At 35.5% G+C, this 12910-nt stretch overlaps 2 protein-coding genes across 16 annotated transcripts in view; one reads left to right on the plus strand and one right to left on the minus strand.

Annotated features, from left to right (window-relative positions):
- LOC147363286 (uncharacterized) overlaps nt 1–12910 on the minus strand; it is a 201665-nt gene that overhangs the window by 153303 nt on the left and 35452 nt on the right. The window lies entirely within an intron of this gene.
- The window catches only part of PNPT1 (polyribonucleotide nucleotidyltransferase 1), a 39788-nt gene that overhangs the window by 1566 nt on the left and 25312 nt on the right, over nt 1–12910 (plus strand). For 2 of the 7 annotated variants that reach the window (XR_015136872.1, XM_086326797.1), the window contains exons 2-10: nt 3100–3160; nt 3770–3844; nt 4532–4637; nt 5498–5547; nt 6515–6578; nt 6653–6725; nt 7707–7820; nt 11361–11547; nt 12705–12756. Coding sequence is in view for 4 of the 7 variants with exons in the window: in XM_086326797.1 (XP_086182923.1) it covers nt 6573–6578; nt 6653–6725; nt 7707–7820; nt 11361–11547; nt 12705–12756 (432 nt within the window). In the remaining 3 variants the exon portion in view is untranslated. The remainder of the gene's footprint in view (nt 1–3099; nt 3161–3769; nt 3845–4531; nt 4638–5497; nt 5548–6514; nt 6579–6652; nt 6726–7706; nt 7821–11360; nt 11548–12704; nt 12757–12910) is intronic. The other 5 variants (XR_015136870.1, XM_086326794.1, XR_015136871.1 and 2 more) reach the window with 3 other exon arrangements.

Here is a 12910-nt window from a genome sequence, read left to right on the forward strand (position 1 = left end):
ACAGACATCTACTGTTTGTTAGGCACTAGGGACTCAAAACCGGAGAAGGTAATGGCACCCCACTCCAGTACTCTTGCCTGGAAAATCCCATGGACGGAGGAGCCTGGTGGGCTGCAGTCCATGGGGTTGCTAAGAGTCGGACACGACTGAGCGACTGCACTTTCACTTTTCACTTTCATGCATTGGAGAAGGAAATGGCAACCCACTCCAATGTTCTTACCTGGAGAATCCCAGGGATGGGGGAGCCAGGGGGCTGCCGTCTATGGGGTTGCACAGAATCGGACACGACTGAAGCGACTTGGCAGCGGCAGCAGGGACTCAAAACAACAAGGTTAGGTTTGCCCTCCAAATTTTTCATAGTCTACTTTGAATCTCATTTATTAGTCAACTGGGATTTTTTTTTTGTAACCTATTTTTAAACCTGTGTCATGTGTTGTAGCAGTGAAATTCATAAATCTCATACCTGCTGGGTCAATTATTTTCTTTGTCATAAGTTTGCAACAAACTTTTTTGGGTGACTGCTTTGTACCACCAACTTGATACTTGTTATATGTATTCTTTACAATGTCCTAGAAGGGTGTATACTATTGTGGTAAATGTCTTTACTACTCACAATAAACTTTGTAGTAATTTTCATTTCAGCAAGTTATTGAGCATTTACTATATTGAGTTCCAAGGCAACTAGAGATAGTCTGATGAGGAAGAACACAGATTCAGTGCTGAGAAAATCAGTTTGTGGGAAAAGTATGAAGAGCATGCTGAAGGAGCACAAAGGGGTGTTTATCCCACTGTAAAGCTTGCTGTTGAAGGTGAATCCTGAAACGCAAAAAGGAATTAGCAGGGAGAAAGTAGCAGAGAAGATGGCAAGTGCAATTGCAGAGAAGTGAGAGAGTGTGCTGACTAGCTACAAATAACTCCGTGTGGATGGAGTGAAAAGTGAAATATGAGTTTGGCAGCAAAGGCAAGGCCCAATCATAAAGGTGGGTGTTTGTTTTGTTTTTGCGGGAGTGGGGGTGGGGTAGCGTGAGTTTTCAACCACTGAATTTTTCTAAGAGGAAGGTGGTTACATTCCATACCATTTTGCAAGTGTTTCCAAAAATACTTGCATCTCTCTCTCCCTGGAGTTCTACTTCCTGTGGCAGTTAGCTCCTCTTTTCCCTTCTCTCTTCCTAAGCAATCTCCTCCTACTCTTGCCCACCAGTAGTACCTCCTTTCTCATTTTACCCTTTTTATTATTTTTTTCAAAAGTATATTTTGATTAGGTATTCAGTCATATCATTCAATATTTAAAAAGCTCAAAAATCTTCTCATATAGTCCCATAGCCACCCAGTTCCAATTCCAGAAGCCACTGATATGTTAACAATCTTTTATATATATTTGGAGGTATTTTATACATTAAAATATTGGCAAGTAAATTGATAAGAGGTAAAATCACCATGAAATACAGGAAGAAATTACATGTGTCAGTTAGACACCAGCTGAGATCATGAGACATAATGGAAAGTAACCATCTAGGGGGAAAAAAGTTTAGGTCAGTCACCAAGGCAGAACTATCTGGTAGGTGGTCTGCTGCTGCTGCTGCTGCTGCTGCTAAGTCGCTTCAGTCATGTCCGACTCTGTGCGACCCATAGATGGCAGCCCACCAGGCTTCCCCATCCCTGGGATTCTCCAGGCAAGAACACTGGAGTGGGTTGCCATTTCCTTCTCCAATGCATGAAGATGAAAAGTTAAAGTGAAATCGCTCAGTTGTGTCTGACTCTTAGCGACCCCATGGACTGCAGCCCACCAGGCTCCTCCATCCATGGGATTTTCCAGGCAAGAGTGCTGGAGTGGGGTGCCATTGCCTTCCCCAGGTAGGTGGTCTGGGACCCCTAAAGGAGACATTGTGTAGATCAACAGAAAGAACAAAGAAAGTGGGAGGATTTGGTATTTGACTATTAATCCAAGCCTGTGTTTGAGAACATCTGGGGTACTTCTGTGTTTTACCTTTTGAGGAATTGCCAGATTACTTCCCAAAGCAGGTGTACCATTTTACATTTCAGTCAGCAGTGTATGAGACTGCCAATTTCTCCACACTCCATCAACACATACCCATCATAACCATCCTAGTAGATGTGAATAGTATCTCATTGTGGTTTTGATTTGCATTTCCTTAGCGGCTAATGATGTTGCGCATATTTTCATGCAGTACTGTTGATCTTCCTTGAAGAAACATTGAAATCCTTTACCAGTTTATAAAATTGGGTTTCTTTTTGAGTTGTAAGCGTTCTTTACATAATCTAGATACAAGTCCCTTATCAGGTATATGATTTCCAAATACTTTGTGCTACTCTGTAGATTTTCTTTTACTTTGTTGATGATGTCCTTTGTAGCATGAAAGTTTTTAATTTTGATAAAGTGAGATTTATCTTTTTTTCTTTTTTATTTGTGCTTTTGATGTCATCTGTAGGAAGATGTTGTCTAACCCAGGTTTATGAAGATTTACTCCTGTGTTTTTTCTTAGAGTACTATAGTTTTAATTTTCACATTTATGTCAATAATCCATTTTGAGTTAATTTTTATTTATAATATGAGGAAAGGGTCCAACTTCTATCACCTTTTTTGCATATGGATATCCAGTTGTCCCAGCACCATTGGTTGAAAAGACTGACTTATCTTGGCACTGTTGTAGAACATGAAAGTTTCTGTTGGCAATTTTGGAGCTTATATTTTAAAGGAATTAAGGAGAGAAATGATAAAGTTTGTGTGTTAAAAGGCTACTTTCATCAACAAGGCAAGAATGGTAAGACAGGAGACAAAAGATGTGATAAATGGGAAATTAACCTTAAGAAAGGAGCTTCTTCCCTTCAGAAATACTCTGTCATTCAAATTACTCCTGTGCCTTGGTTTCTGTATTTTTTATAAAGGAGATCTTAACCTCCCCTTGAATCTTTGGTAATTATAGTGAGCTCTGTCCCTTTTTTGTTTATTTGTTTGTTCGTTGGTAGTTGGAGGCCTATGGGACCTTTAGTTCTTTAGAATCTTTGATTGATTTATTCTAAGTTAGGAATTGTACTAATGACCTAAGTCCTTTTGTATTGGATTTTTATTTTGAACAGAAAGTTAGAAATATCCTCTGGAAAACTGGCCAGATTTGCAGATGGCTCTGCTGTAGTACAGGTAAAAAGTCCAAATTGTTAAATTTTCATCCTAAAAATGATTATGGAGACTGGTACTGAATATCTTTATAACATCATGTAACTTCTTAGAATTCTGGTACTGGAAATTAATTCAGACCATTTGTAGTGTCAGAATCATTCCAGACAACTGGGGAGTCGGAGGACTAGATATACTAAATGACCTTTAAGGTCTCTTCCAAACTTGGGGTTCTAATTTATTCTGTTAATAAATTCTGTAATGCTTTTCTAGAGAAAGTAATTTTACTGGTTTCTTCAATAGTAATAATTTTTTCTTTATTTATAGCCTAAATTTCCTAATAAAAAGTAGAAAATATGATTGGATGTGACTAAGCTATCAGTGAGCCTTTTCCCTTTTAGTTCTGTTACTTTTGAAAAACTTAGTGACTATTCTAATATAGATCATGATTATGCAGAAGGGATTAAGATTGGACTGCTTGTGAATAATTATTTTCATAGTCACAGTGTCACAGAATAATAATTCTCTTTCCTTGGGTTTAACTGAGGGAGGATTCAGTCTTACATGAATAACTGCTTATATGTTAATATCTAATTTTAAAGGAATTTACCAGTGTTGTTGTTTATGTTTAAGTCAGGTGACACTGCAGTGATGGTCACAGCAGTCAGTAAAACAAAACCTTCACCTTCCCAATTCATGCCTTTGGTGGTAAGTATTTGCTGATTTTTCTGAACTGTAATATAGAATAAATATAGAATTTGTAATATTTTTGTCCAAGGTCTAGTGAGTACAAATTGCAAACTTTGCACAATAAAGGATTTTCCTTAATTGTTTGATATTGAGTCATTAAAAGAATTTAAACTGAGCTTCATAACCAGTTCTTATATCAGTGGTCATCATACTTTTTTAAAGATCCAGGTTTATCAAGTTGACAGAAACAGTGGAAGTGCACAAGTACTTTGATGTTTAGTAAGCAGTGAATTCATTGCTTTCGTAGATTTCCCTTTGTATGAGTCTACCAGTATATTTTTGGTGAAAATAGTATTTTATGGCTTCTTTTATTATGATAAGGGAAATGCAGTTAAAGAGTTGATACAAAAAAAAGGCAGTGTTAAACTTGACCAGGATAAGCTACTGTGGGAAGTATTGAGTCTACACAGTCATCTAACTGGGTAGTGGAAGGCTTTTTAAAAAATCAGTTTACTGAATATTTCTGTCATCTCTTTCTCTAAGAGATACAAAACACTAAAAGTAAGCAAGATATTCACTCTTAGTCTGGAGTATATTGTTGGCAACCTCAGGACAATTGTATCTCCATAGTAATTTCTTGAGGAAAATTTGCTACTACGAAAGTCAGTCAAATGAACAGCATTTTTTTTTTCTTCACTCCTTCAGGTTGACTATAGACAGAAGGCTGCTGCAGCAGGTAGGATTCCCACAAACTATCTCAGAAGAGAGATTGGATCTTCTGATAAAGAAATTCTTACAAGTCGAGTAATAGGTAAGATACTAAGATCTCTGATATACACACCTGTGTTAGTATCTCTTCTCTTCCATCTGTGTTCCATAATATCTCTTAAATTTTCTTCATTACATTAACACAACCTAAGATTATTTACGTTTTGTATCCCCTGATTCAAATGTGGGCTTCATGAGAAAAAACTTTTTGTTTAATACTGAATCCCCTATACCTAGCATACTCCCTGGAACAAAACAGGCATCCAACAAATATTTGTTGACCAAATGAATGAATCTTTATTAATCATATAAATTCTGTGGCCCACACCTCTACTCTGTTGAACCTAAGTATTTTTCATTTGTATGTTCAGCATAGTAATTCCTGAAAGCGTTATATTCATCAACTACTGAAATATGTTTATGATTTTTCAAATCTTTGATATCCTTAAATATCATGGGATCATTTGTAGTTTATAGTTCTTCTAACCAAAATTTCTACTTTATATTTATACACACTTGTCAGACACAGGATTCCAAGGAAGGGTTTTATTTTGGTGTGCTGTTGGTCTTAAGCTTCTGTCCTCTGCTTAAATAAATAAATAACAATTAAGCAGTGAATTCTGATGTCTGTGGAACCAGAATGAAAAGTTGCTCCCCAATTTTACACTTGGGTGCTCCAGTCCTGCTGGTTTTTCATCTTTAGGACCTGGTGTCTATTAATATTTATCTGTGTCCCTGTGAGTAAATTAGTCCAAGGGTTTTTGTTTTTGCTGTTATTGTTTTGTTTTATTAAATGGCTAGTTACATTACTTTTTAGCTTGGTCTTTAATGAGGGAAAAGTGTTGAATTACGAAGCAATTTCTGCTAGTAACGATTTAACCTCTTTTTTTTTTCTTTTGACAGATCGTTCAATTAGACCTCTCTTTCCAGCTGGCTACTTTTACGATACACAGGTATGTTCTGTTTTAGGTTTATTTGTTTCCAGGTCAGTAAAGAAAAAAAAAAGATGTAATCTCTATTTAATACTTCCTAGGCCAAACCGTATAACAGTGTAAAATAAGAATTTTTGGTGATGCTGCTGCAGTTTACATTAATTTTTAAAACCTAACATTTATTTGGTATCAGTATGAGCTGATACCTGAATTATGAGTAGGAATTAACCAATGTAGGAGTGGAGGAAGATGGAACAGGAAGCACAAAATCCTTGGGCAGGAAAGAAATTGGTAAATTTGAAAAAAGGTTAGAATAATTGAGGTGGGTGGGGACAGTTCAGACTGGGCCTCGAAGGTCATATTAGTAACAGACATAGGACTGTCAACGTAGTCTTTATTACCTATTTTTTATCATTGGGTTCTCTAAACCTCTACTTTGTTATATTTTGTTACTTTCTGAATATTACCTTCTTTTGTAATAGTGACCCATTTGTATACTTTAATTAACTATTTTATGTGTGAAAAAAATAAATATGCCTTGCAAATATTCCTCTGTCAGAATGTCATTGCCTTGAGAAGTTATTTTCCTAAGTATATGACATAAGCATATTATTACAATGTAATTTGTCTATGCTTAACAAACAGAAGATGACAATATTTTTATGTAACATTTACTAACATAGCTAACTAACATTTACTGCTCAGTACTATAAATAATTTATACACGGTATTTCCTATAATTTTTCTAAGAACTTTTTAGGAAGATACCATTATTTTTCCCTTTTAAAGATGAGGAAACTTTTGAGGCTTACGTAAATTTTTCTGTGGTCAAGCATGTAGTTAAATGATAGGGGTTTGACTACAAAGCTCTTGCTTTGAACCATATCATATAGTTTTCCTATATTTTAGGCCAAAATGTTATTCCAAATGATAATCCTCCCAAATAAAGTAGATTTTTAAGTGCTTTGCATTTTTTCCCTTGCACTAGATCCTTTGTAATCTGTTAGCAGTAGATGGTGTTAATGAACCTGATGTCCTAGCGATTAATGGTGGTAAGTATAAAAATAAAGATTAAAATTATTACTGTTAATTTTCTTTTTTAAGCAATGAAATATTTTTATTTCAGCTTTTATTTTCTTTCTTTTTTAAAGCTTCTGTAGCCCTCTCATTATCAGATATTCCTTGGAATGGACCTATTGGTAAGTTAGGATTTGAAGATAAAAAACATTTTTTCTATGACTTCTCAGCTTTTTGCCTAAGATCACTGAAGAAACATTTTTTTTTTTTTCAAAAAATAGGAGTGAGCATACTATAGCAAGGACATAGATTTATTAGCTTTGATTTACTGTTTCTTGGGGAGTCTGATTAGATGACATTCTAAGAAGAGTCCTTTCAGCTCTTTTAAGACACTTTTATCTTTGCTTTGGGTTTTGTTTCTTATAGCAATATGTTATGTGTTAGAGATTATTTTATGTTCTCAGATACTATGACTTCTTAGTTGCCTCTTCTGTTTGAAGAATTTCTCTATTTTTGGACTGAGAAATTGTCAGGGTACACACTCCTTCAAGATAATATTGAAATATAAACTTGTTTATAACTTACAGCTCATGTAAGTTGTATTCATGCAATTTACAAATGATTTCTTAGATAAATAATTATTGAGTGTCCTAAATGCCCAATATTGGACTTAGCAATGAAAGAACTAAGGCAGACTAGGTATCAGCAGTACAGAGATGAATGAGACAGTTCTTGGTTTCAGCATGAGCGAAACAATTTTTTATAAACAATACTATAAAAGTATAGTCAGAGTGTTAAGAAAATGATAGAGAAGGGCAGGTTTATATTTGTGTAGTTAGGTGTCAGAGAGGGTTTCTCAAGAGTCACTGACATTTATGCTGTACCTTAGCAGGATCAGAGGGTAAGCACTTGTCTTAAGAGAAAATACAGTCAAGACTAGGAAAAGACCACGAGCATAATCAGAGATGAATGCTGAACTTGAGTCACCCAGTGAGGCCAGAAGATAGGGTGAGGTATTATAGTCAATGGTCCTTATATACCACAATAGAAATATCAATTTTATCAATGTGGTCACAGTTGAAGATAGGGATTGAAGCCATTACTGGAATGTCTTGAAAACTGAGTTTTTATTCAACAATTGCCAATATTTTAATATATTTTAGGGGCAGTACGAATAGGAATGATTGATGGAGAATGTGTAGTTAACCCAACACGAAAAGAAATGGCTAACAGTACTTTAAATTTAGTGGTTACTGGAGCACCTAAAAGTCAGATTGGTAAGTAGTTTATGTGGTAGATTTGTTCTGGATTTTATGTACAGGTTTTGGCTTCTAAAAATGTATGTGTGTTTTGTTAACTAGCCATAAAAATTTTTGTTCTGTTTTATTGCTGCCCTATTTTGGTAGTCCTCTTTCTTCATGTCAAATAATACCTAGAATTATAGAATGTTATATAACTAATTGAAATACAAAAATCTTTATTAAGATAATTTTAGTAATTATTTTTAGACTGATAAGCTATTCTAAAATCTGAAGTTTTAAATACGGTAGTAAATTAATTGTTTTATTAGTTTAAATATGTTAATTTAGCTAATGCAGTCATTCTAAGCCTGTTGTCCTCTGAGAAAGAGGTATCATATTTCCTCATAGGAAACTAGTGATAAAAATATGCACTGGACCATGGGTCACCTTTACTCCTTCCAACTAAAATGCCATAATCAACATGAACGAAAATCAGAGGCTGGTTCTGTTGAAGGGGAATAGCCTTTAACAGAATGACTTGGGTTTGAAACCCAGCATCTGCCATAGTTAACCATGCAACCTTGGACAAATAAGGTCTCTTAGTTTATCCTGCTACCTGATATTTGTTGTCTGGAACTTTTTGACACAGAATCTTCTGATTTAGGAACATTTTGATGAAATGTAAACTTATTAAGCTTTTAGTGCCTTTTTTGTTCAGTTAACATGTGAAATACCTCATTTCCAGCTGCTGCTTTTGGAATGTTCATAATGACTTAGAACTAGATGATAGACAAAATACATGAAAGAGGAATTGTGTGTTATCTACATGTTAGTTAGGAATTGTGTGGTTAAACTAAATAACAAGGCTTAAACAAGATGGGAACTTATTTTTTCTCAAGTAACAAAAATTCAGAGATAATGAGTCCAGGACAGTTACAGCAGCTCCCCTAATGTCTTAGGAATTATAGCTTTCTACTCTGCTATGCTTAGGGTGTTGCCCACATCTTCACGGCTGTGTACTGGCTACCAGTCTTCATGGCTATGTTGTGGCTACCAGTGGTGGTGTAGTCGCTGTCGTGTACAGCTCTTGGAACCCCATGGACTGCAGCCTGCCAGGCTTCTCTGACCATGGGATTCCAGAACTCTAGCTAACAGAACTCTGGCCAACTTATCTTACTTACAGGCAGGAGGGGAAAAAAGAGGCAGGGGCAAGGGACCAGGAGGAATAGTAAAAAGATGTGTGCCCACTAAGTCACCCTCCCTTTTAAAGGTGAAGGTGGGGAACTATCAAAATATAGAGAAGATTCTAAAGGTTTGGGGAGGCTGTGAATAATGAATGACCCCTACATTATATTTGAGCATCTCAAAAAGGGCCCTGAGTAGAGTGTTGGTTTGCTATTTGAAGTTCAGTTGGTCTATATCTGAAATTTTTCTGCTGAAAGTTAGTAACTTTCAGCAAAATTAGTAAAAAAAAGAAATTTAATAATTTATCAATTAGTAAATTGATTTGGCTACTTTATAGGGCCATTATGAAGATTAGAGTCAAGGTTTGTAGAGTACCCAACATAGTAACTAGAACCTAGTAAGCAAATGGTTAATACTACTGTTAAGATGCAAAATAAACCATCTTCTAAATGGTCATATATGTTTATCTGCCTTTGTGTCTGAACCACTCCAATTTTAAAGAGATACTAGAGGAATGAACTAAGGCTCTTTACTGTATCTGCAGCATGCCACAGAAACCCAATAGGCAGCCTTCCAGCTGTTGTTCTGACCTGTTCCTATGCTCTTTTTAAAATTAATTTACTGAGGTACAGTTTACATACATTAAATGCATGTTTTTAAATCTCCAATTCTGTGAAAGGGAGAGGAGATGTCATGGGAACACAGATAAGAGAAAGGTTATAACCATCTCCATATCATGGTATCAGAGGAAGCTTCTTTGTGCCTCAAGTGAACAACTGAAACCTAACCTCCCTTCATCCTCCTCCATGTGTATTTGTTTAATGTTTCTCTACATTTAGAACCACAACAGGGAAGTGTTACAATTTTTGCTTCAACCATCAAACAGTTTAGAAAATTGCAGACAAGTATTCCAGTGTGTTGTATTTACCCATATTTCTGCTTAATATGTTCTTAATATGGTTTCTTCCTTTATTGTTTTCTTACTGTTTAGAGACCTTCCTTTAGCCATTTCAGGGTGACACATTTTCTTCTTTCTCCCACATTTAAGAGTTTTGATTTCTCCTTCACTCTTAAATATTTTCACTGGGAATAGGATTCTGGGTTGACAGTTCTCTTTCAGCACCTGAAAGATACTATGCCTCTTCCTTCTGGCCTCCATGGTTTCTGATGATAAATCTGCTGTTGTCTGAATTGCTTTCCCATATGGGTATGGTGTCATTTTTCTCTAGCTGGTTTCAAGATTTTTTTTCCTTTGTCTTTGGTTATCAGAAGTTTAATTATGATATGTCTTCCCTTGGGTTATCCTTTGTAGGGTTTATTCACCTTCTTGAATATGCAGGTTTATGTTTCCACCAAATTGGGGAAATTTCCAGCTATTTTTCCCCCAGTACTTTTCAGCCCTGCCATCTTTCTCCTCTTTCCAAGACAGCAGTGACACAAATGTTAGATCTTCCCTTATAGTTTCACAGATCTGCTTTAGCTGACTGATGTAATTCCAACATGTAAAGCATATAAGATTTTTTTTTCCATTCTTGATTATGCTTAGAAGCCTTAGAAGTGACTTTTTAGAAGTGATTCATTATGACTTTTTAGCCATAATAAATCTTAATGACAACATGATGTGGTTAAACACACTAGTTTGATGGTAGCTATGCATTATATGATCTTAGACTTTGGACAAGTTGAGAGATGCCAGAAATGGCACACATATTCAGCCTTATAGAAACCAAAGCTAAAATGCTAGAAGCCTTACTTTGGAGCTTGCCTGCTTTCCATAGGAGTTATACTTTACAAAACTAAAAACAACCATTTTATGGTAGTAGCTTGGGTCCTCTAGTTGGCTGACTTGAAACAATATCACTGCAAAGATTTCCTGACCCAGGCAAGAATTAGAAAATGTGACAAGGACCAAATTAAGTGGGAGGTCACATCAAATAATTGTTAAACAAGAAATGTTATGGACACCTACTGTGCTGATATTTTAAATTTTCAATTTAAATACATTTTAAAAATAGATGCGTTGTATATGTTAAAGGATGGAATTTTACGGTATTTGAATTATATCTTATAGAGCTGTTACAAAAAATTGCGTGCACATTTCATTTTCTGTTTCATTTTTTAAATGAGAAATTCCTCAGTAAATTTATGAAGAACATATACTTAACTTCAAATATCAAGGTTTCTTTATTCATTTACTACTGTTTATATTTTGGAATTGTGTTAATTCTGAGGAAAGAAATCAAAAAGGTAGAAAATTGATCTGTAGTATTTGTCATGTCATGGTCTTTGAAAATGGTAAATTTGACATTTGAAAATTCAAATTTGAAACATTTGGAAATTGGTAAAAGGTTCAGTGGCAGTCTTGTTTTCTTTTCTTTTTTTTCTTTTTAGTCATGTTGGAAGCCTCTGCAGAGAATATTTTACAGCAGGACTTTTGCCATGCTATCAAAGTGGGAGTAAAACATACACAACAAATAATTCAGGGCATCCAGCAGTTGGTAAAAGAAAATGGTGTTACCAAGAGGACACCTCAGAAGTTATTTGTCCCTTCGCCAGAGATTGTCAAACACGCTCATAAGTAAGATCATCTGTATAAAAGAAAATATGAAAGTATCACCAAATTTAATTTCCTCTCAGAAATAACTTCTCATGGAAGCAGTGTCCACACATTACTTCCTAAATACCAGCTTTCTATTTTAAGAGTCATTGCCATAAATAACAGCCTAATGCTTTTAGAAGGATAAACCTACATCTCTCTTCAAGAACCTAAGTTTAAATCTCAAAGGAAAGGGGAGAGTGAGTGTACTTGTCAAAATTAAGATAATTCTCCTCTCTCTCTGTCAAGGAAGAAGAGTGTAAAGAATAAGATATTTGAATATCTAAGGAAACTTGAGGTTGTCAAAAAGAAATATAGCCACCACTATATGCCCAGTCTTATAATAGTGCCTGTACATAAAGTACTCAATAAATTATGAATGAATGACCAGAGAATTATTTCACTTGAAATAAACTGAAAAAGTTAATATTTCCCTTAGTATGAGTCTCACAGCCATTACTTAGAGATTAGAGTTTTAACACTACCCAATCAAAGGGTTACCTGCAATAACAGCCAAAATGCATAGAAAAAAGCAGCTGGTTCCATGAGAGTAAGTGAAGAGAGAAAAATCCAAGATGAAATTAATTGAACAGTTAAGGGAAGGTATGTGTGAGTGATGCCCATAATATGTTAGGAGAAAGAAATTTGTGTTCTCCTTCCCTTGTGGCTCAGCTAGTAAAGAATCTGCCTGCAATGTGGGAGACCTGGGTTTGAACCCTGGGCTGGGAAGATCCCCTGGAGAAGGGAACAGCTACCCACTCCAGTATTCTGGCCTGGAGAATTCCATGGACTGAATAGTCCATGGGGTTGCAAAGAGTCGGACACAACTGAGTGATTTCACTTTCACTTTTTACTTTCATGCATCGGAGAAGGAAATGGCAACCCACTCCAGTGTTCTTGCCTGGAGAGTCCCAGGGATGGGGGAGCCTGGTGGGCTGCCGTCTATGGGGTCGCACAGAGTCAGACACGACTGAAGCGACTTAGCAGCAGCAGCAGCAGTGTTACAGAGCAATAAATACATATTTTTAATTATGAAATGTTAAGTATTTTAGCCTGTTAAATATTTCAGTCTTGTTCATAATAAACACTGCCTAATGTTTCTACATATTATGCTGACCTTTACTTTTTGCTTAAAATAGACTCGCCATGGAAAAACTCTACACAGTTTTTACAGATTATGAACATGATAAAGTAGGTATACCTGAATTTTGTTTATATAATTGTTCTGGGAATTCTTTTTTGTCATAGCTCACACAATTTTGTTTATGAATATTTGTCATATTTTTATGAAAAGGGGAGTGTGAATACATTTAAATGAATTAAACAGGTAATATTTCTTATAAAT

This window comes from Bos grunniens, chromosome 11 (genome assembly GCF_055505025.1).
Source record: "Bos grunniens cultivar Pamir isolate PY7600 chromosome 11, Bosgru_T2T1.0, whole genome shotgun sequence".
NCBI classification, from domain to species: domain Eukaryota; kingdom Metazoa; phylum Chordata; class Mammalia; order Artiodactyla; family Bovidae; genus Bos; species Bos grunniens.